This window comes from Pelodiscus sinensis, chromosome 22 (genome assembly GCF_052426305.1).
Source record: "Pelodiscus sinensis isolate ZL-2025 chromosome 22, ASM5242630v1, whole genome shotgun sequence".
Taxonomy (NCBI): domain Eukaryota; kingdom Metazoa; phylum Chordata; order Testudines; family Trionychidae; genus Pelodiscus; species Pelodiscus sinensis.
In genome coordinates, this window is record NC_143073.1 from 9,492,109 (window position 1) to 9,514,801 (window position 22,693).

Below are 22,693 nucleotides of genomic sequence, written 5' to 3' on the forward strand. Positions count from 1 at the left end.
GTTTAGAAGTGTCTGGGTAGGAAGCTAAGAGGGGAAGGGGTCACACTCAAGGGGATGGGCCTGGTTTTCTCCATGCTTCTGCCTCCATGAGGCCTGGGCTGCTTCACCTTTTGAGTCCGCAGGGTCCAGGAGCAAGGAACCGCTCACTAGTTATAGCCCCACAAAGCTGCTCCAAGACCGTAGGCAGGTCCCTTTCCCCTCTCGCCCAGGCCCCTACCGCTCTGCAGAATCTTCAGGGGGAAAAGCTCCATGTCAGCATGAGACCAGCAGCCTGGTGAAGGGTTGAGAGCAACTCTCAGCAATGGAAGTAACAGCTGAGCCAAAGCCCTGGACACCAGTCCCACAGTGGGGCAAGGCAGGGGAACTGGGTCATCTTCCCGCTGTACCTCTCACTTGTAGGCTCAGTATCTCCCCACCTCCACAGGCAGGGAAAACTTGCCCTGCCCAAGCAGCATCTCCCATCCCTTCTTGGAAGCCCTGCCTTGCACCTGAACTACTGTCCCTCTTGTGTTACTTTCTCCTCCCATCCCACTGGCCTATGGAGAGCAAGGCCCAAAGACCACCCAGTTAGCAGGAAGCAGACTCCCAGCCCCAGGAAAGGGACGGTCTCTCCAGTAGTTAGAGCAGGGAGCCTGGCTTCTATTCCCAGCTGGTAGAGACTTCCCCCACCTCTTCTACACGAGCACAGGGTCTGCTGTCTGTTCCGGCCCCCGACATGAGACCTTAGGGAGGGCACTGCGCTCTGGCCCTCAGGTTTGTGTTGGTAGAACAGGGAATCCGTTGGTCTTCCTCCCAGGAGGAGCATAGGGGTTCAGTCAAATGCAGCAGGTCCAGCCCTAACTTACCTCAGGTGCATTAGCTGAGCCAGTGCAATAAATCAATCAGTGCCTGCCCCTCCCCCCATGGCAGCTACAGGCTGATAGAGCCTGCAGCAGCTCCGGCTTCACACAATTCCTATTTTTTAATTGAATGTAAAGACAGATAACTACAGTCAGCCCCGAGTTATTTACTCAGAGCAGAAGCATCTTGGAGCAGGGTTCTGGACCAGCATTCTGCTGTGAACATTGCTAATGAACAGATACTGGAGGTTCCTGAGGTAAGGAGGGCAGCTCTCACCTAGGGCAGTTTTTCCCAGCTGGAGCTGGCTGCAGACTCAGGCAGACATCCCTGCCTCGGGCTTTCTGGTTCTGGGGCGGAATTCGTCAGCAAAGAGGAGGATTCTTTAGCCATGCAACCCCCAGAAAGAACCCTGATGGCTCCTGGCACCTTTTCCCCAGCACAGTGTCTTTAACTGCAGTGCAGATGTGACAATATGGAGGATCACACCTTCACAAAACCCAAAAGCAGGCCCGAGCTGAGGCCAGCTGGATACAGTTAACAATGCTCTGAGCCTTGGCAGAGCCTGGCCAGTTAGGATTTTGAAAACAAGATGAAAAAATGCTACAGGTCCCCCCTGAAGGAAACGGGAGGAGGCCAGATAGCGCACACCAAAACAAAACATCCCAACCAGCTGGAAAGGAACAGAAGTGACCCCCCTCAGCAGGTGGGTCTGGACCTGCATACAAAGCAGTTAAGGAGGCAGACGCGATGCAGTAGATGTTTATTTCAAGAAAACTGAAAGCTACATGGGGATTATGACGTATATTGGAAATTTAAAAAATACAGAAGAGTCACAGAAATTACACAGTTTGTGCCAGAATTGTCTTAAACAATAGGGGAAGTGTGTGTGGGAAGAGTCTACGCACTCAACTGCAACAGCCTGTGGATAGAAAAATGCATCAAACACGCACACCAAACAGTCCCACCGAGGCATGAGGTTTGCAGCCCATGTGGCTGTCACATGCCGACATCACTGGATGGGGCTTGGCAAGCACAACGTGCCATGCCCGTGCAGGGAGGCACCGCTCTGTCACCAACATCCCTTTACCCACACACAGTGAGTGGGCTTCCAACGGTCTGTCAAGGCACAGACCCTCAAAAGTACAGGGGTGCCTCTCTCCCCTGGAGAGTCGGCAACAACCTACCTCTGAGCATCTGGGTCTGAGCCCCTCTGCTGGGGCCCTGGAGGCCTGCAGTTGGCTGAGGCAGGGCATACATGGGTGGTATCTTGCAGCTCAGCAGCAATGTGGCAGGGTGGGGGAAAAAATCAACTCCAGAAAATTAACCCTCAGACCCATTTGTTCCCTCCATAACTCAACAGAAAAGTAAATGGAGCTGCACTGGACGAGGCTCCTAAATCTTTGGGTGCTTAAGTAACAAGGAAAAAAAAACCCAGAGGAGGGAGGGAGTTTACCAATCACACTGTAAGCATTGCTCCTAGAAGATCGTTACTCAATGACCGGTGCCAAATCCACTCAACCGCCAGGTGCCAAGTCTGGCCCCAGGCCCACTGGATCCAAGAGGCCCGGGAGATGGTGTTACCAAGTGGGCATGTGACTGGCTAGGTCTGTCTGGCTCCAAGTTCTGGGCTCAGCAGGAGGGGAGGGAGTAACAAATGTAAGACATAACCAGTTATCCCCACCTTTACAATGTGCAGCTTAGCTAGTGACCACCCCCAGCCAGCTCAGTGGCCTCCGGTGTCCCGCATGTGATGGGGGGAGATGCTCTGAGACTAAGTGAGTGGAGCTGAGGCGCTAGGCGCTGTGCAGAGGAAGAACGATGGCTCTGGGGCCAGCAAGCTGTGGTTGTAACTAGACTGGGCCTAATGCCGCGCACGGCCTCCTGCCTGCACCTTCTGGCAGCAGATCCTTCCTCCTGGGACATCCCTTGCTGGCAAGACAGCCTAGGCCCGGTGCCAAGGAGCTGACCAGCCAGCACAGCCCTGATTGGATTTCATCCCCCACCTCTAGGTTCCCAGCTGGAGCCTGTCAAACCAAGCAGGGAACAAATTCAAATCATAAACCTTCCACTGTGGGGCCGGATCAAACAGGAGCCACCATCCTCCCACTTGGGAGCAGACCCTGTGCCAAAGCCTTACTCTACAGCCTGTGCTAATGCACCCCTCCCTGCGACAGCCCCAGGGCCCCACCAGCCCCACTGCTGCTGGGCCCAGTAGCAAGAGGGGGAGAGACTTTGGGACACCATCTGTGACATGGGCCAGTGCGGGGTTCTCACCATCCCCACCCATAGGCTGGGACAAGGCCCCTCAACACCCCAAAAGCCCAGTCCTGCCCCCACATGTTCCCCACCCTCCAGGCAAAGGGAGTGGGAATGCACATCCCTAGGTGGGCCCGCAAGCATCTCATGGGAGGGGGGAAGCAGCCATGGAGCAGCTCCATGTACCAGACAGCAGCAGGGTAGGCAGGCCCTTGCTCAGGTCTCCCTCTGGTGTCAGAGGCAGATGCTGGCTTGGCAGAGATGGGGTAACAGGCATGCAGGCTGGGCACTGAGCGAAGGGAACACTTAGCTCCCGCCTCTGGAGGCAGATTAACAGCACAGGCTACGCTGGTGCAAATGTTACTTCTGAAACAAGCCCCCTTCCTCCTCCCAGGCCTAGTGCAGATGATGCCACAGAGCCGCGCCAGGGGCTGGGACAGCGATCACCTTCGCTCAGCCTGTCAGTTCTGTCCCCACCCTCACAAACTCCTTCGGCAGCTGTTTAGATTACAACCAGCCTGAGTGAATCTCTCCATCACACATCTGACCTGGCAGCCAGCGCATGGGGGGCACGCAGTGCCCCATCCCTCCCAGCATCCCACGCTGGAGAGGGTTCCAAACTGGCTAAAGGGGACACCTGCAAGGTGCCCAGCTGAGAACCACCCAAGTGGACTGGTGGAAACAGGCTCCCACTAACGGAAGGCCAGTGCCACAGGGTGGGTTTGGGGTAAAAAAGGAGGCTGCCCCGCACCCCGTTTGCTGTTCATTCCACACACACCAGCTCCCACTGCACTCGATCATTTTTATTAAAGTGAATAATCAGGAGTCCCACCGCCCCATGTCCCTCCTGCACACGGGCAGGGCCCCAGTGCCCCAAGACAGTTTTGCACTTTTTTAGAAAATCAGACCGTATAAAAGAAAAACCAGCACAAGAGAAAATGGAGTGGAGGGGGACAGGACAGAACACGGAAGCACCCAGCACTCCTGTCGGCAGCTCTTCCTCCGGCCAAGCTCCCGGGCAAAGCGGGAGTCGCTCTCTGGACTGCTCTAGGTATTGTGGACTCTCAGCTGGGCTGGGGCCACCAGAGAGCTGGCTAAGTGGTAGCACAGCCCTCCTCCTGCTCAGACCAGCCCTACAGTTACACAGCACTTTGCAGGAGTCTGCTGAGGGAGGCGGAGGGTCAGTGGGTTTTTTAAATGATTTTTTTCCTTTAAAAAAAATGAAACAATTGGCTCTGAAAGAACAGCCAAGGCCGAGCCCAGGGAAGGTCAAGGGGCCGTGTGCAGCATCAAGTTCCGCAGGAGTTTCTGGCGCCCGACCTCGTAATCCTCCTCGTCCACATTGACCAGCAGCTTGATGGCCTCGTGGCCCACGGCTTGCTTGAGCGAGTCCGTGATGAAGACGCCCTTGAGGGCCTCCAGCAAAGAGCCGTTTATGTAGTCGCGCCAGAAGGCGTCGAGGTAGGTGAGCTCTGAGAATTTTATGTCACAGATGATAGAGCCCAGGTCCCGGGATTTTAAGATGGTGTTGGCCTGGTTGAAGCGCTCAAACTGCCGCTCCAGGGGGTCCTGCTTGTTGGAGAAGACGTTGCCCTGGAGTGCCGTCTCGTGCTGGCAGTACTCGGCTCGGACTCGCAGGCGGATATCTGGGGGCGGAAGGGTGGGACAGGACAGTTAGCACCTTTGCCGACAGAGCCCAGCGCTCGGTCCTAGGTACAGGAGGATCAGCGCCTCGGGGGAAGATGTAGCAGGTGGCTTAAGGTGGGGAGTTGGAATCACAGGTCCTGGCTGTCGGACCCTGTCTCACCTCTCCTGTGTGCCTAGATGTCACAGCAACAAGCGTGAAAACTAAGATCCCATTAACTGTTACAAATATCAGACAGCCGGTCTGTTTCCAGCCCACAGCAGCGCATCCTACCCGGCCAGTAGCAACATCCCCACGGACTAGGAGCTGCCGGATGAGCCCTTCTCTTGGAGTTCCTCAGGGGAGCTGAGCTGAGCTCTTCTGAAAACCCAGCCCCGAAGTCTCAGACTCCCAGCTACAGACACAGCAGAGCCAGTCTCCTGCAAGGCCCAAACCCCTCCGCCTATTCCTAGCAGCTGTGCAATCCAAACCTGTGCCCCTGCGCCACTGGCATACACCCGTGCATGCCAATCCCCACCGAGACTGCTCAGACATGCTCACTCCACACAAACCAGGCCAGCCTGCCAGAGCCAGCTCTGGGCTCAGGCTCTGTCCGACTGCGAGCACACGGAGCGGGCCAGGCCATGGTTGAGTACACGGATAGTAGACCCACCATTCGGTTCCCCTGGCTTGTGTCGCTAGCCCTGTCCTAGAAGGCGAAGCCAGGCCCCGGGCCCTGCCTTCCAGCCTCCCTGGTTTGGTGAGCCAGGCACATGGCTGGGAATGACCTGCCTCAGTCTGGCTAACGGTGCAGGAGGTGGCAGCAGGAGGGGGGGGGTGGAGTCTGTGCCTGCTGCGCATGCCGAAGAAGCAGTCACCCCTCGGCAGAAGCAAGGGCACCTGGGCTGCTCTTGGCTTTGCAGGGAGCACTGGTGGCACAAAAATGGGCTCAGGCTGTTTAAATCAGAGTGACGATAGTGTTGTTAATTTCTTCTGATGCAGCCGTTGCGAGAGGGGGGCCATGGCACAAGACCAGCTCACCCCGCTCTTCACACAAGGAGCAGAATTGCATTTAATCGGCTAGTCAAAAAATCCCCAACATCCCCCCAGCCCCCGACAACTCCCCTCTGCCCCGTCAACAAAACCAGAACAAAGTTTTTGACCTGTTCTAGATCCCATGTGGCTAAGCCAGAACCCCTGACCTGAAGCAAAGCACCATTTTGTCAGGCTGTTCTAATGCCTGCCTGCAGCTTTTGCATGCTGCTGGATATTCAAAATGCTCCAAAAATGTTTAAAGATCTCAGCAGTGTTCAGTGCTGCCACCAGCCCCCACCCCTCACAGAACTGAATGTAATCCAGTAGAGGTATGCAAAGTCAAAGAGAAAACTCTGGTTCCTGGCCCGGCCCACCAATGCATCTTGCCAGGTGCAGCTGGAATCCAGAGCTTTTTGCCCGACAGACAAGACGACCATATGAAATAAAATCAGTTCTTGGAAGGAAGAAGAATGAGCTTCTCAAAGCCCCCCCAGTGCATAACCCACAAGCCCACGATGGCCACAAAGAGGCGATGGCCAGAGAGGGTCAGACCAACGGTCCAGTTAGCCCAGCGTCCTGCCTCCGCCAGTGTCTGGTGCCAGAGATTCTTTGGCAGTTGGAGGTTTAGGGACACCCAGACGTGGGGCTGTGTCCCCGACCATCTCCGCCAACTGCCATCGATGGATCGATCCTCCATCAACTTAGGCTCTTCACAAGCGCTTACCACAAGTCTGTTTCTCTTTAGGATCCGGCGTCATTGACTTCCTCCTCTTATGCTGGCTGCTGAGCAGGGCTCTCCCACGGCCAGGCCTCTTGGAACATATCTGAGGGCCAGCAGAGGAGCGGCAGACCACAGGGTGATGCGGAGGCACTAACGCAGAGAAAAAGGAGCTGGGGGTTAGAAAGACAAGGGCAGACAGAGCCCAGGATCACAGCCCTACTCTGAGGGGGAACAATGTCATACAAAGTAAGGACAGATGAAGCCTCTTAGCTCCCACGTACTCCTCCCCCAGCCACTGCAGAGCACTTGCCTGTGGGACATTTAATAGATCTCCAGCGACTGCAGCCTCTCCTTTGGGAACCTGTGCAACATCCTAGCCGATCTGGAAGTTCCTCAGCTGCCTCTGCCCTTCGCAGCACCCTAAATTATTTCTCCTCCTCCTGGCTGTGCACATCCTCTAAAGATCAGTCGATGTATGTCCCAGCACCACCCACGGCTTTAAGTCCATCTCCCCTTCACCGCCCCCACCCAGCCAACCCCTCCGCCTCCCAGCTGATTTCTGCTGCTCTTCTTGGAACTCTCCCCAGCCTCTCGCCATCTTTCTTGAAACAAGTTGTACTTCCCTTTTCTGGTTCAATATTACAATGCAAACCCCGTCTAATTTACTGTCCACGATCACTTTTAACCGCAACTTAAATGCAGCCACCTCTTGGGTGGGGCATGGTAGCTCAGGACACTGCCCACCAGAGCATTCTTCCCTTCTGGTCTCACGTGATCTCCAGTTCAAACTGCAGGAGGAATTTAAGGAAGCAGAACACTGGCCAGATTATCTCCAGCTCTTACCAACCCCCACCACTGAATATTTAACATCACTGTCCCACTCCTGCAGTGTCCGCAAGCTCCAACAAGATCACAGCCCAGGCTGGGACTATTGCAGATGCAGATATTAGCGAGTGCAACAGGGCAGGGAAAATGTTTCCTGCTAATCAAGGGAAGTGGCACCTGCCACAGCAACCTGGTGTTCTGTAACAAAAAGACACAGGATTTCAAAAAGACAGGCCTGGGTGTCTGAAGCTAAGACTTCACTCACTGAATTCAATACATGGTGGTTGTTGCAGTTAAACCCCTTTGAGGTGTTTGGGCAGGGTATACTCAGAGATCTACATTTGAACATTTCAGCCTCACAGCTTCAAGTTAGACACCTGCTAAACAGGATGCTACACATTTTAGGCAACATTTGATCATTTTAACCTAACCTCCAGGAGGGAATGATGCTCCTTAAATTCAGCTTTATGTCCACTGGGATTTTATTCATCACTGAGCAGCCTTAGTCTGTGTTATAATCTCTGCACAGACCCTTTAAACTTTGCTGCGTTGCCATGGAACTGGCTTTGAAGTGTCACAAACACCCTCTAGTGACAGGCTCCAGTACAGCAGCAAGCAAGTGCATTTTGGATACAACCGATCTACAAGGAGTCGGTTTATCATTCTTATGATGGATTAAAGCGTATTTTGTTTTAAAATCTGTAGTAAGTGGAACATACCTCTGGAAGGCAGGGAGGACTTGTGTGTATGATCTTTTCAAAAGTGTTTTGCCCTTAATGTTCATTTAATCAAAACCCCAAGCATGGTTGCTGAGCAAGGCCAAAAGCAGAATCATAATTACTAGACAAGAGGTCAGAAGAAAAAGCTTGATTTTCAGAGTCCAAGTGGAGTTTGCAAGACTAGCAGTTAGAAATCCCTCCCCCTCCCACACACAACTTGTTAACTTAGCCCATTTGTTCGGGAATCAAAGGGTTGAAATAGAGCCTTTTCGGAGAGAATCAATATCTTTTGATTTTAGAAGTTGAGATTCACTTGTAATATTTTTCCACCCTGAACTGTGCTGGGATATGCAGGGCTAGGTCAGAGCAGACGTTTTTCCAGTGCCTCTAGCAGCCTGCTGAAGAAAACACTCCATTTTAGGGATGTTAATTATAGTTTAAATTGTAGCCGGTTAAACTCTAAGTTTAACCAGTTAACCTTGGAGCAGCCCGCCCTCCCCCGCTGGGCTGCTCCAGCCCTGCCAGGCTGCAGGTTAACCATAAGCATCACCCGGTAAAGGTGATGCTTAGTGGGTAACCAGCTACCCTTTCCATCCCTACTCCACTTGCCATGGAAAGGGGGCTTTATAACCTCACTTGAAAAGTTGGTGAATTTTTTAGCTGAGTGTGCTTTGCAAGCCAAAAAGGCTCAGGTAAGTTACTTCCCACCCTGAACAAACCAACTCACCGCTGTAATTTCAAGGATTTGTAACAGCAGGTGACATTTCTGAACTAGAAATTACTGGCTGGAACTTTTCCAGGAAACGAATGTTTGGGACAACCTGGGACCCCCGTTTGGGATCCCCAGACTCCAGCTTGCTGCAAGTACTGCGGCTAAATAGACCTTTCCCTTTCCAGGCCTGTCATTAGACAGTCTCAGTTGGCTTTACCAGCCTTTATAAATTCACAGAATTTAAAACCCAAAGGCCCTGCATCTTTGCTGCGCCTCAGGGCAGCTGCCTCAATTGTCCTATGGACAGGTCCAAGGGCAGCTTGGGGAATTACCTGGGAGAGGGGTCCTGGCATGGGGTGGCAGTGGGGGGGGGGGGGGGGTCAAGATTACAATCACCTAATCCAACCTCTGCATAACACAGATAAGAGAATGTCCTCCAGCAATTCCTGCCCCAAACTACTGGTTAAACTAGAGCATCTCTAAACAGGGTCTAATATGCATCAGCTCCAATATGGTAAGAATTTAGTGGCATGGAAGGAAAGGAATGCAGACAAGGAGGTCAAGGCAAAATAGGACTATTCTAATAATCCACACTTAACCTACAACACAGCGATGCATAAGCCTTAGGAGATCCCAACTGCTTGTGACCAAGGATTCCAGCAAAACCTGGTATTAGGCAGCAGTCCTGACGTCTTACCTGATTTGTGGGGGTGGGCGAGACCATGTTCTGTGTCGCTGTGAGCTCGGGGCATCACGTAACGAATGGATGTCTCTTCCAAGTACTTGTCTACAAGGTCTGGACACACTAGAAGAGAGGACATTTTTTTAAAGGAAGGCAGAGGAGACCAGCACTGCTATAGCAGATACTAACAGGAAGGATGTGAAAATCTTGATGTCTACCTGCCAAAGGCCAACATGAAAGGTTTTTAAGGGTGAAGGAGGGGTTCACACAAAGGTCTGGGGCAAGAGCTCCAGGGTAGGGAATGCCTTCCCAAGATGCTTCAGAGTGAATCTGTATCATTCTTGTCACTTTCACTGTTGCCCACTGAGCTCTGTGGAGCAGCACTGGAACTGTTAGTTTCACTTTGCTGCTTGAGAAATCTATAAGCAGCCATGGAGACAGTATCCCTGCTAGCAGTCTCCGCAAGATGTGGCTACTTCACATTAAAATGATTTTCTTTCCAATGGCAACAACTAGATTTTTTTTAAATTAGAGTCTAAATAATTTGATGGCTCGGATCCCAAGGGCAAGATTTTTCTAGCCCTGACTCTGATGATCTGACATTTATTCACAATCTTAATTTAGTGTCACTTTGCAAATACATGCAGGACATTACCTAACACAAAAAGCAGCACAACTCATTTTAAAATTTAACAGCACATCAAGAACTGTGTGTAAAATATTAAAGAAGAACGGAGATCAGATTTCTTTTGGCTGCACACATTTTAAAGCCCAGTACTCAAAATGAGAGCATACCAATGACTGTTACACAGAACTTATAGAAACACTTCTGTTTGGATTTGCCATTACTTGCATCGCCTCAACCCATTAGAAGCTAGAGGCCTAAGGATCGGTCAGACTGGACTGGTCACACACGTGGACGCACAATCCTTTGTTAGAAAGTTAACCACCGTGCAGTGTCTGAGTAAAATCATGACCATAAGATACATAGATGACCTAAACATGGTTCAAGGCTTCAACTAGTGACGCTCTCGTACTCCGACTTTATGGTCAGAAGAGACATCTGGATCACCTAGTTGGATCTTCTGCACATTGCAAGCCACAGACTCTTATCCCCTTCTGTAACAGACCCCTAACCGCTGGCTGAGTTACTGAAGTCCTCTAATCATGGTTTAAAGCAGGGGTCGGCGACCTTTTCAAACGGAAGAACCAAACTACATCAAAATTCAGAACAAGTGGTCAGCAAAGAGCCACATAAGAATGCATTGGCATGACTGAAAATAGACAACTTATTATTGAGAATTGACATAATCAGGGCTCGACAAAGTATTGAATCTACTCGCCTGTGGCGAGTAGATTTCAGCCGGGCGCCCCGTTCATTTGCGGTGTGCGTATGCGCAATGCAGGTCTCGTGCATGCACAGTGCGGGGCTGGCGAGCGACTTTCGCCGCTGTTCATCAAGCCCTGGACATAATGATTAAAAATAGCGTAAATGAAACATTATCCTCACAGACCTTATTTAATGGGACTTCTGCTGCTGCATCTTTTCACATGTTTCTTTGAAGTTTACAACAGAACTGGTCAAATCCCAGCTTCATGCTTGCATTCAGGCAGTCTTCTATCAATCTTATGGCAGGGGTTCAGGGCGTGGGGGTATGAGGGACTCAGGCCAGGGGGGAGGAATGTACAAGGGGCTCAGGGCACAGGTTTGGGATGTGTGGGTGGTGCAGGAGTGTTATGGCAGAGGGCTGGGGATGTGGGAGTATGAGGGGCTCAGGGCAAGGGCTTCAGGTGCATGATGAGCTCAGGACTGAGGTGTGTGGGGGCGTTATGAATTGGGGGCTTGTTGGCCAGGCTTCATTTTTAAATAAAGTAAAATACGTCCAACACAAAAAGTTTCAACACTGTCTTTATTTATAGCAGGGGTGGGGAACCTTTTTTGGGTTGGGGGCCACTGTCCCACAGAAAAATCAGTTGGGGACCACACAAGTGAGAACCAAAGAAACAACCCCTCCAAAACCCTCCAGCCCTCATGGATGTGGCCCGCAGTTGAGACACCTCGCTCCCCTGGTACTCCAGTGCCATGTGGGGGGGAAAGGCAGGGAGGACTGATTATCTTATGAGGCCTCAGGCCAGGTTAACTCTTCTGGGGTTCCAGGATTAGTGGATTTTGTGCCCCCCCCCCCCCCCCGCAGGCTCTGGGGTGGGGCCAAAAATGAGGGGTACAGTGTGCAGGACACAGCTGCCAGTGAGTGGGATAAGGATGGGGGTGCAGAAACTGGGTGGGAGGCAGAGTGCAGGAGCAAGCTGGGGGTAGGTTTCTAGCCGGAGGGAGGGAGCAGGAACAGCTCAGCCTGCTGGTCTGCAGGGTTGAGTATCTCTTGGGCAGGATCAGCTGGCAGCGCTGGAAGAAGTGCACATGCTGCCCCTTTAGGAAATCCAGCCACTCCTCATCCCCAATCCCAGATCCTCCATCAGCATTTCAGGCATCCCCCCCTCCCCCCACAGCGCCTGCACGCTCAGTGAACACCACCACAACATCCAGTGCAGCCAGGAGCACTCCTGGTGATCACCAGGCCGGAGCCACGCTGCTCCCATGTCCTACCTCCCCAGAGCACGGGGGAGGGCAGAGGGGATAAGGAAGCATTCACATTGCTGTAAGGAGGGGAGGAGCAGCACACATGCACAGAGCCTCGGGGCTCCCCTCATTCCCAGAAAGCCAGGACTGGCTCCAATCTTGCGGGGGGGCTTGATGCTGGATCACCAGCCCGAGTTCCACATTGTGGGGTGGGAGTGAGGGGGGGCTGAGCGTGAGCCGCGAGACCCATATATGGCTCGCAAGCCATAGGTTGCCGACCCCTGCTTTAAAGACTAAGTTATAAAGATTCCATTATTTACAGTGTTTAAACCTGCAAGTGACCAGTGCCCCGTGCTCAGAGGAACCGACACCCCTCTCTCCCCCCCGCAAGATCTCTGTCAATTTGACCCAGGGGAAAATTCCTTTCCAACTCCACATCGGGTCATCAGATAGACTCTGAGCATGTGGGCAAGGCCTGCCAGGCAGATACTTGGGGGAAAAAATCTCCATTGTAACTCTGGGCACCGGGGATTTCTGAAACTGATGAGCTGCCTGCCATCATAGGCAGTCCAGTCAGACCAGCCCCTTCAGACACTTAGCAAGCTGAGTCTTAAAGCCAGTTAGGTTTTGGCTCCTGCTGCTCCCTTGGAAAGCGGTTCCTGAACTTTACTCCTCGGCTCCCATTTTTTAGTCTAAACTTGTTGATGATCAGTTTATAGTGACTTGTTCATGTGTCCACATTGGTGCTTCACTCCCTCCCTGATATTTATCCCTCGGATGTATTTAAAGAGCAATCGCATCTCCTCTCAGCCTTCTTTTGGTTAAGCTAAAGGAGCGAAGGCATTTGAGTCACCTCTCATAAGGTAGGTTTTCCATTCCTCACAGCAATCTCAGAGCCCTTCTCTGCACCTGCTCCACTTTGAATTCATCTTTCTTCCATGCAGGAGACCAGAACTGCGCACAGTATTCCAGATGAAGTCTCACCAGTGCCTTGTAGAATGATATTAACACTTCCCTGTCGGTACCGGAAATCACTTGCTTGATGCCTCCTAGGACAGTGTTAATTTTTTTCATAGTTGCATCACAATGATCAAAGGAGGACCATGAACAGTCCATACACCCAGGCCTCTCTCCTCCTCTGTTGCTTCCCACTGATAAATCTCCAATGTATAGCAAAATTCTTGGTGTTAATCTCTTAAGTGCATGACCTCACTCTTGGCGAGGTTGCCGAGATCTTGTACGAAATTCAGACCTCCTCTATATTGGCAATATCTCACCACATTGTGTCACCCACAAATGTTATTAGCACACACTCGCTTTTTGTGCCAAGATTGGTAATAAAAATGGTAAACAAAATTGGTCCCAAGACCAAACTCTGAGGAACTCCACTAGTAACCTCCCACCAGCCTGACAGCTCACTTTTCAGAAAGACCCATTGTGGTCACACCCTAACACATTTCTTATTTGTTTTTCCAAGCTCCTATTAATCCCTACCTTCTTCAAATTAACTAACAATTTCCCCCATGGAACTGTATCAAATGCCTCACTGAAATCCAGACAAATCTGCTCTCCTGCATTTCCTTTGTCTAAATAAATCAGTTAATGTCTCAAAGAAGATCAGGTTGCTCTGGCACCATCTGCCTTTTATAAAACCTTGCTGTGTTTTACTCCAATTATCTTCATTACAACTGAGGTCAAACAAACAGACCTGTAGTTTCTTGGAACACTTCCCCGTTTTTAAAAATAGGGACTACGTTAGCAATTCTCCAGTCATAGGGTATGACTCCGGGATTTACAGATTAACAATCCTTGCTATTGGGCTTGCTATTTCATGTGTCAGTTCCTTTAATACCCAGGCCTCCCGATTTAGTCCCATTAAGCCAGGGATGGGCAATAATTTTTCATGGGGGGCCACTCCAAGAAATCGGAAAGTGGTTGAGGGCTGCACTCTTCCATGATATTAATGAAAGAGGTGCGGGGTCTGGGATGGAGGTTAGGTGCAGAAGGGAGCTTGGGATAAGGGAGGAAGTTTGGGTGAAGGAGGCAGTTATGACCTGGGGCACTGGACTGGGATACTGGGGGTTGGATTGTGAGCTAGGGCAGGAGTGAACTATGACCTAGGGCAGGGGTTCTGGATATGGGTATGTGGAGTAGGGGGTAGCGAGTTAGGGAAGGGTGGGGCTGGGATGCCAGAGGCAGGCTCTGGCCAGGAGACTTAACAGCCAGCAGCCCTTTCCTGAATCAGCCTCCCTCCTTGCCTGCCCTGCCCCTGCCCCAGCTGCAGCCATGTGCTCTGTGTATAACTACAAGCCCCTTGTGCTTTGTGGTGCCTCTTACTGAAACAGGCAGCTCCTGTTGGGGATTGTGCTGGGGGCGGGAAAAGCTCCTAAAGCTTTGTGAAACCACCCTGCAGCCACATTTCTGAGCAGCATGTAGGTGGGGTGAGAGAAGCGAGAAGCCTTTCTGGGGCTCCCTGCAGCATCTGCGGGCCGGATCTGATGACTTGGTGGGCCAGATCCAGCCCACAGGCCGTATTTTGCCCAGGCCTGCATTAAGCAGTTTGAGTTCAACTTCTACCGCAGATGTGGTAATTTTTACCTCCCTATCCTTGTTACCATTAGCCACCTGCCACTACCTCTAAGCTCTTCATTAGTCTCATTTAAAATTATGCAAAGTATTTGTTTAGATGGTGGGCCATGCCAAGATCACCTTTAATCTCCAGCTCATCCTGAGTGTTTAGTGATCCCACTTCTTTCCTTGTTTTCTCATTTGGCGATAGAACCTTTTGTTAATGGCTTTAATCCCCTTGGCAAGGTCCAGCTCTGCTTGGCTTTTGGCAGGTCCCACTGTATCCCTAACACTTTCTGACCTCCTAGAAGCAGCTTTCCTCCCTGATCTCTCCCATCTTCTATTTCTTGTAAATTTCCTTTTTGCTCTTAAAAGCCTGTCTGAGATTCTTGCTCATCCAGCTTGGTCTGCAACCCTTCCCTTTGAATTTTTACCCTCACACTTTGGATCCAGACTTCAGATAGAATTACTTTAACTCAAAGTTGCAGAAGCTAAGCCTGCTCCATATTCAGATTCCTGAATTCTTCAATGCATTTCCTAAATTCCCTTTTAAAAATAAATTAGCTCATTTAAAATCAAGGATCCTTGTTGCAGATCTATTTTTATTTATCCCTCCATTTAGTTTAAGCTGAATTAATTCGTGATCACTTGAATCAGGATTGTCCTTTACAACCAGTTCTTCTGAGTTCTTCACTGCTCACCAATACCAAAATGGCATCACTTCTAGTTTGTTCACCAACTATTTGATGAAGAAATCTGTCAACGATCACATCCAAGAAAATCTGGGCCCTAGTATTATTAGTAGTAGCGCCTGTCCTCTAACCTACAGCTGGGAAGTTAAAGTCTCCCATAATCACACAATTTCCAGGAGTATTAATTTCAGTAAAAACATCAGAGGTCTCTATCCAGATCCATATCAGAACCTGGTGGTCTGTAACGGTGTTTCTCAAACAGTGGAACGAGTACCCTTAAGAGTACGAGAGAGAAGTCTGGGGGGGGTATGTCAACAACTGAAATTTGGAGAAAACTGAATTTTTGTTTTAAGTTTTACAGTGTTTTATTGTTTTAGTACTTTTTACATCCAAAAATTTCATCACCCGCCCGGCTGCGATTAAATTGTTTAAACAAATGTGTTGCAATGGTAGAAAAAAACCTGTGTGTGTCTGAAAACTGTAGGTACTGGGGGGTACTTATAATTTTTTTTTTAAGGGGCTACTTTATGGAAAAAAAAGGTTGAGAAACACTGGTCTGTAACATGCCCCAACCACTAGATCAGGGGAACCTTTAGAACCTTTCTTCCCCAAATTGATCTTGAATCAAACATACTGTCTTCTCCACTCCATCACTTCTAATTTATTTATAGTTTACCTCAGCATTAACATACAGCGCTACTCCATCACCTTTGCCTTTATTTTGGTCTTTCCTGAACAGTGCACAACCTCTGATAGATGTACTCCAGTCACTACCACTATTCCATCATCTTTTGTTTATCCATGTACATCTGGTTTCACTTCCTGCACCAGTCGTTCTAGTTCCTCCATTTGATCACCAAGCTCCTTGCACTAGTTTACAAACATCTTAGCTGTTGCTGCTTGGCTTCACCCACCTTTCCTACTCAACTGGGTACAGTCATTTCACTACCAGCACTGTCCGCCTGACTGGTAACAGCATGGTCTTTCCTCTTCAGGTCCATTCTCTTACATCAGTGGAGAAAGGACCAGCAGTGGGTATCCCCACTTCCTTGATTTTCCTCCTCCCCAATGTTAAAGTCAAGCATGGAGATTACATGAGCATCTCTCAACGGTCCCCCACCCCTCAAGTTCCTGCTTTATAGCTCTTTTAATGAGTTATGACAACCTCCATCCCAGAAGTCAGTTGCCCTCCCTACTCAGGTGGAGTCCCTGAGAACTGTCCTCAGTTGATAAATGCCTCCCAGTGGTCAAACATCCCAAAGTCTTCCTTATGGCACCACTACATGAAGCATCTTTTGATCACCATAGCAGTCCTCTCACTGAAGTCTCACTCAGGTTCCATAGTCTCATACTCTCAAGGAATCACTGTTCAAAACTTTTCTTGCTTCATGGCAAGACACAGTTATCCTTCATTTGCAGGCATGCTTGACTGTATTGCTCAGAAGGCAGTATGTATAGAACAGTGTCTCTCAAACTGTGCTCCGCGGAGTCCCAGGGCTCTGCGAGACATCTCCAGGGGCTCCGTGAGGTTGACAAAATGGAAACATCGATAGGTACAACACATACAATCAGTGGACCGCTGGGGCTCCGCATAAATTTTTGCGCATGTAAAGGGCCCCAGAGCCCCAAAAAATTGAGAACTGCTAGTACAGAATACAGAAGTGTTCCCTGTAAGCTGTGTGCTTGTGCAGCTGCTCAGGGGGGATTCAAATGCTGCCTAGCTGATTAGCAGAGTGCCCACAGCTAGGCTTTTTGTTTCTAGTGGTAGGCACATTTGCACGTCTTGGTGCACATAAAAAAGGTTATTCTGCACATGGATGAAGATTAGAGGGAACACTGGAATACAGTAGTCCATATTCCTGGGTGTCCAGCTGAATGAACCTTTCATCCCTGTTTTATGCTCCCTACATTTGATGTCCACATTTTTTTATTAATTTCCAAGTTTACTTTAGCTTGGGCTGAAGGTGGAGCTGGGGGAGTACCACTGCCAGAAACAGATATCTGGGGGCAGAACCAGACTGGGGGCAGCACAGGACTGGAAATACAGCATTTCCTCCCTGCTTCCCATGGGGCACTGGCCTGGGCCCTCCTGAGAGCCCCCATGAACATTCCTCCATGCTCCACAGTTTGGGGATCACTGATCTAGGCATTAGATTCAAGCTAGTTCTAAAATTTCTGTTAAAGGAAACTGGCAGGAAATTGCCATTATGCAAGATCAAAGTACAATCATTGAGTATAGTGAAAACACTCTGAACACTAGATTAAAAATTGATGAAAAATATCTATCTTAAAATAGAAATGAAATGAACTCATTTAATTTTAAAAAGTTATGACAACCTTTGTCAAGGCCTAAACTTACTATAATATAATACAATAATTTAAATTAATTTAAAATGGTATTCAAACAGTACACATACTGCCAAAGTTTTAAAGAAAATCAACTCCATGAACTCGTGGAAATCACAGATTCAACAACTGGACTTCTGGCTAAGTCTCTGGAAACAGTTTGTTGAAGTGCTAAACCAGCTTGTGTCAGCAGCAGCAGCTTCTTCTCTCTTTCATTTCAGTTTATTCAACCAGTTCAGCTTAATAATTAGTTCTTTTGAAGTTGAGAAACTGATTGGAAGTTTTAATAAAAAGCTTGTCTTCTTCCAATCTATAAATAAAAATGGAGGTGTGACAGGATAAGATCTATTAATTCTAAAATACTGCAGGACATGGCACCCAAAAACAATCTGTTCAATTCACTAAGCATAACTATTTCCTTTGTTTAATAAATCAGTTTTAAATGATAAATGTTTTGATATACCTTTTCTTACGTATGAAGTACAAGATAATTTTATTGAAATGCTGTTTTTTTATAAATGCTGGTTTTGTGCATTTTTAATTCCATGCCAATTTTCATCCAAATGCAGCTTAACACAATCATCAGTTAAAAAAAAAAAATCTAGTAAATAAAAAAAATCATTTATGATTTTCTAATAAAAATTAAAAATCTGAATAAGTTAAACAAACTTATTTAATAATCACACAATCAGAGAATACTAGAACTGGAAGGGATCTCAAGAGGTCATCAAGTCCAGTCCATAGCACTAATGGTAGGATTAAGCACCATCTATCTCAGGGGTAGACAAGAGAGCCTCTGCAGGCCAGATCTGGCCCGCCAAGCAGGTCAATCCAGCCCACGGCCGCTTTGCTGTTCCCCTGCCCCCAGGCCAATCGAGACCTGGGAATGGGAGAGCATGTGAACAGCTCTAGGCACAGAGCGCCCCTTGCAGGGCAGGGGCTGAGAGACTTCACATGCTGCGGTGCTTAGAGTGAACCACTAGCTGTTCAGAACAGCTAGCAGTTCTTTCTAGATGCTGGGGGCAAAGACTTCACACCCTTCCCCCGCTCCCAGGCCAATCAGGGTTTGTGGATGGGGGAATATGAGAAGTGTCCTGGCTCCATCCCTTCTACCCATGGCTCTGTCCCTTCTGGGATGGCCCAGAACCACTTGGCCCCGTCCCTTCTGGGATGGCCCAGAGCCACTTCAAAAATTTGTGAAGTGGCCTCCCTTCTAAAATTATTGCCCACCCCGATCTAGATCATCTCTGACAGATGTTTGTGTAACCTGCTCTTAAAAATCTCCAATAATGGGGATTCTACCACCCCTCTTGGCAATTTATTTCTCTCACCCAATTCCTGCTGTCCTGGAGCATAAATGTATATAGATACTGTGTGTCACACTGGTTAACAAAAAAGTAATACATTATTATCCCAAGAGAGTTGAAGTACAAGTACAAATCTAGATTGATTTCAATAATTTTCAATCCACCATGCAATAGACACAGTGATTAAAACTGAAATATAAGAAATGCTGTTTGTACAAATGTAAAAGGTTGAGAACTTGTGTAAATTCAGAAGAGACAGACCATCAGTTTAGATTTTTTTTTTAAACAAAAATGATTCACTGGATTTTTACCTACTACTGTACCATGTAACACCAAAGACTCCAATACGCCTTAAAAAAACCAAAACAAACAAAAAAACAGGTGTGGCTGAGACTCCACAGGTTTGTTTGCTCAGATCTAGAAGGGAGAGTCACTGTACTTAGGTGGTTATTGAAATGTTTAGAGCCATGCGTGGATACAAAATTTGTATCTGCATCCATACCTGCAAAAATGAGCTGTGGATATCAGCATCTGCAGACAAAGCTGATATTCACAGATTTGCAGCGCTCTAGAAATGTTCATTACATGCCACAGTCAAATAAATCTCTCAGATCAGAGCTTTGCAGAGCACACAATGTATGAAAGCAGGTTAAGGCACAGGGCAAGGGAAAAAGCAGAAGGATCATTAAACCTGCCCAAATGGATTTTTTTTGTGGGATGAAGGAAAGAGGAAGGATTGAGAGAGTCCTAGCACCCCACTATCTCTGACACTGGAAAAAGCCAAATGTGTTTTTGAAGCCTCACTCCAAGAGAGAGAAAGCCCCCTGAACCCTATTCTATTTCAAAAGCTCACCCTGATTTACTTACAACGTGCACATTCCCTGGGGCTTAGCAAGGGGAGGGTATAACCAGGACATGTGTTAACATTTCACAATGTTTCCCCTCCCACAATGTAGTGAATATCAAGTCGTCCTCAAGGACAGCAGATACATAGTACACTGGAGGTTGTAACACCCTATTATGAATTGAGTGTAAGAGAAGTCAAAACAAATCAAGAAAGCTCCCAAGCATGTGCTTTCCCCTTCAATTCCTATCCTCACCTTGCACACAAGCATCAAAACCAAATGAACTGAACTTATTCTATTTTTCCCAGACGACTTTCACAAATGGCCCAGCATCAAGTGAGAGATTTCAATCTAAACAAGTATTTTCTCAGAAACCTCTGTAAATAAATGAATAAAGGTGGTTTCGTTTGGCTTTGTTTTAAAACAATGATCCTGGAACTGATGACTACATGGCAAATATGCAGCCCTAATTCTATCAAAGTACTAACATATTTAGTGTTTTGTAGGAACACGGAGACCAGGCTGCAGCTCTCTGCTAGTAGTGATAATGGGAAGACTCTGCTACATGTGGGAACTATAACAAGACTATCATACTTTTGGATTATTTTGCTTAAGAGTGACCATTTGTACAATCTCAGGGTGAAAAGGATCTATCACTGAAATCCTGCATGGTATTGATACTGGTAAGCAAAGAAATGGAGGAAAGAGGAGGCATCACTCAGTTCCCCCACATTCTTTGTCTGAGCATCTCGTACCTGAACTAGGGATGTAATAGTGTAGTCGATTAACCAATAAGCAAAAGCTTATCGGTTAATGCTATAGACTACATGCATTCGCCCCCACACCAGTACATTTCTTAGCAGGCTGGCCAGCAGGCCGGCTCAGTCCTGATAACTACCCCAGCTGCGGCTCTGCATTTAAAGCATATTAGGAGCCGGGCGGACAGGCAGCCCGGCTTGTGCCGGGTCTGGGAGCTCAGACCTCTCTAGACAGGGGCTGCTGCAACCCGCACTGCTGCCTCTTTATCAGAGGCAGCACTACAGGGCAACAGGCACAGCTGGTCCTAAAGGGGAGCTGCTGTTTAAATTGGCTCCCCTTGTGGACCAGCTCCCACCTAGCACCCTGCCTTGCTGCCTCTGATACAGAAGCAGCAGCGCGGAGTGGCAGGGGTCTCCTCAGAGGTGGGGGCCGGAGCATACTGGCTGCTGCCTCTGCCCCTGGGGACTATAGAATAGTCCAGGGCTACTCAACTTTGGAAGGCCACAATGACACTCACAGCACTCGTGACGAAGGCCGCAACTTAAGTGTGATTACATAGACATACATATATAAATGCAAATAGCTTCTTTCACACTGACGGGCATGAATACAAAGATTAAGGCAAGACTACACAACATGCAGGCCCCATTTAAATCAGTTCTGGTGATATTAATAAAATGCAATACATACCTGATTTCCACCCATATGACAGCACTTTTAATGAGCAATGACAGTCCAGGAATTTAACTACTAAAACTCATATCAACAGAAGACCATTATATTCAGGGCTTGACAAACCCCGGTGAGAGCTACTCGCCAGCCCTGCACTGCGCATGTGCCAGACCAGCACTGTGCACGCGCGAAGCGCAGTTGAATGGGGCGCATGGAGCAACCGGCTGAAATCTACTTGCCACAGGTGTTGAGCCCTGCATAAACCCAAACTGCACTGCAGGCCACAAACAAACAGGCCACAAGATGCATGCAGCCCACAGGCCACATGTTGAGTAGCCCTGGAATAGTCGACTAACCGACAAGAATTCATGAGGTTACTCAACTATTCAATTACCCGATATTTAACATCCCTAACCTGGAACCTAATCCCCTCCAAATCTCAAAAGTCCTGCATCATCCCCATTATGCTTCTAGGCTTGTGGGGGACCAGTGGGGATTCCTTTCAGGAAACTTTATTGCTGCTTCTCATTGATATACTCAACAGAATACAGCTGAATCTCAGCATTATGAGAAGCTCTGGAATGGAAGCGGTTTGTAACACTGAACAAAACATTATGGTAGCATTTTCAAAAGTTGATAACTGAACATTGACTTAATACAGCTTTGAAACTTGATTATGCAGAAGAAAAAAGCTGCTTTTAACCATCTTAATTTAAATGAAATAAGTATGTTTTCTTACCTTGTCAAATCATGTTTTTAAAAGTTTTCCTTTTTTAATAGCTCACATTTTACACAGTACTGTACTAGGGATGTTATATTTAGATTAACTGGCTAATCGAATAGTTGATGCAATTTGCATCGACTAGTCGATTAGGACACCTCAGCCCTTGAAGTGTAGCAACAGCCCCAGGGCTGCTGCTACACTTCAAAGGCAAAAGCGCTGCAGGGAGCAGAGGGCCAGCTCCACATGGAGCCTGAGGTAGTGGTGGAGTCCCCAGCTGACCCTGGGCTGCATGTGGAGTTTCAAAGTGGCAGCACCATGTGGAGACCAGGGTCTGGCCCCGGGCTCCATGCAGTATTTCAAAGCAGCAGCGCTGTGTGGAGACCAGGGTCTTTCTGATAGGGGCAGCAAGGGTGGGTAAGCAACTAGTCGACTAGTGTGTATTTGCTTATCCGATAGTTGACTAGTTGTTCGCATCCCTATACTGTACTCCATTTGCTTTTTTAGGGTGGGGGGGGGGGGGGGGGGGGGGGGAAGAGAGGTGTCTGCTGCTGCCTGATTGCATACTTCTGGTTCCAAATGAGGTATGTTGTTGACTGGTCAGTTCCTTACTCTGATGTTCATAACTGTATGTTCTATGGTATTGTATTTACCCCGCCTTCTGATGGGACATGCTTTCTTTACAGCCCTCAGAACTCAACCAAGTTGTTCCACACAGCAGCACAGACCCTTGCCCATGGGGTTACTAGACAGACAAGATTTTATCATCTCACTTCTCAGCAACACAAAGC

At 48.6% G+C, this 22,693-nt stretch overlaps 1 protein-coding gene across 5 annotated transcripts in view; it reads right to left on the bottom strand.

Moving 5' to 3' along the window:
* Positions 1-1,585: 1,585 nt before the first annotated feature.
* The window catches only part of DEDD (death effector domain containing), a 41,814-nt gene continuing 20,706 nt past the window's right edge, over positions 1,586-22,693 (bottom strand). For all 5 annotated transcript variants that reach the window (XM_075907768.2, XM_075907766.2, XM_025180127.3 and 2 more), the window contains 3 exons: positions 9,430-9,537; positions 6,480-6,626; positions 1,586-4,742 (listed from right to left, as the gene is read on the bottom strand). In XM_075907768.2, the coding sequence (XP_075763883.1) occupies positions 4,366-4,742; positions 6,480-6,626; positions 9,430-9,537 (632 nt within the window). In that variant the 3' untranslated portion in view covers positions 1,586-4,365. The remainder of the gene's footprint in view (positions 4,743-6,479; positions 6,627-9,429; positions 9,538-22,693) is intronic.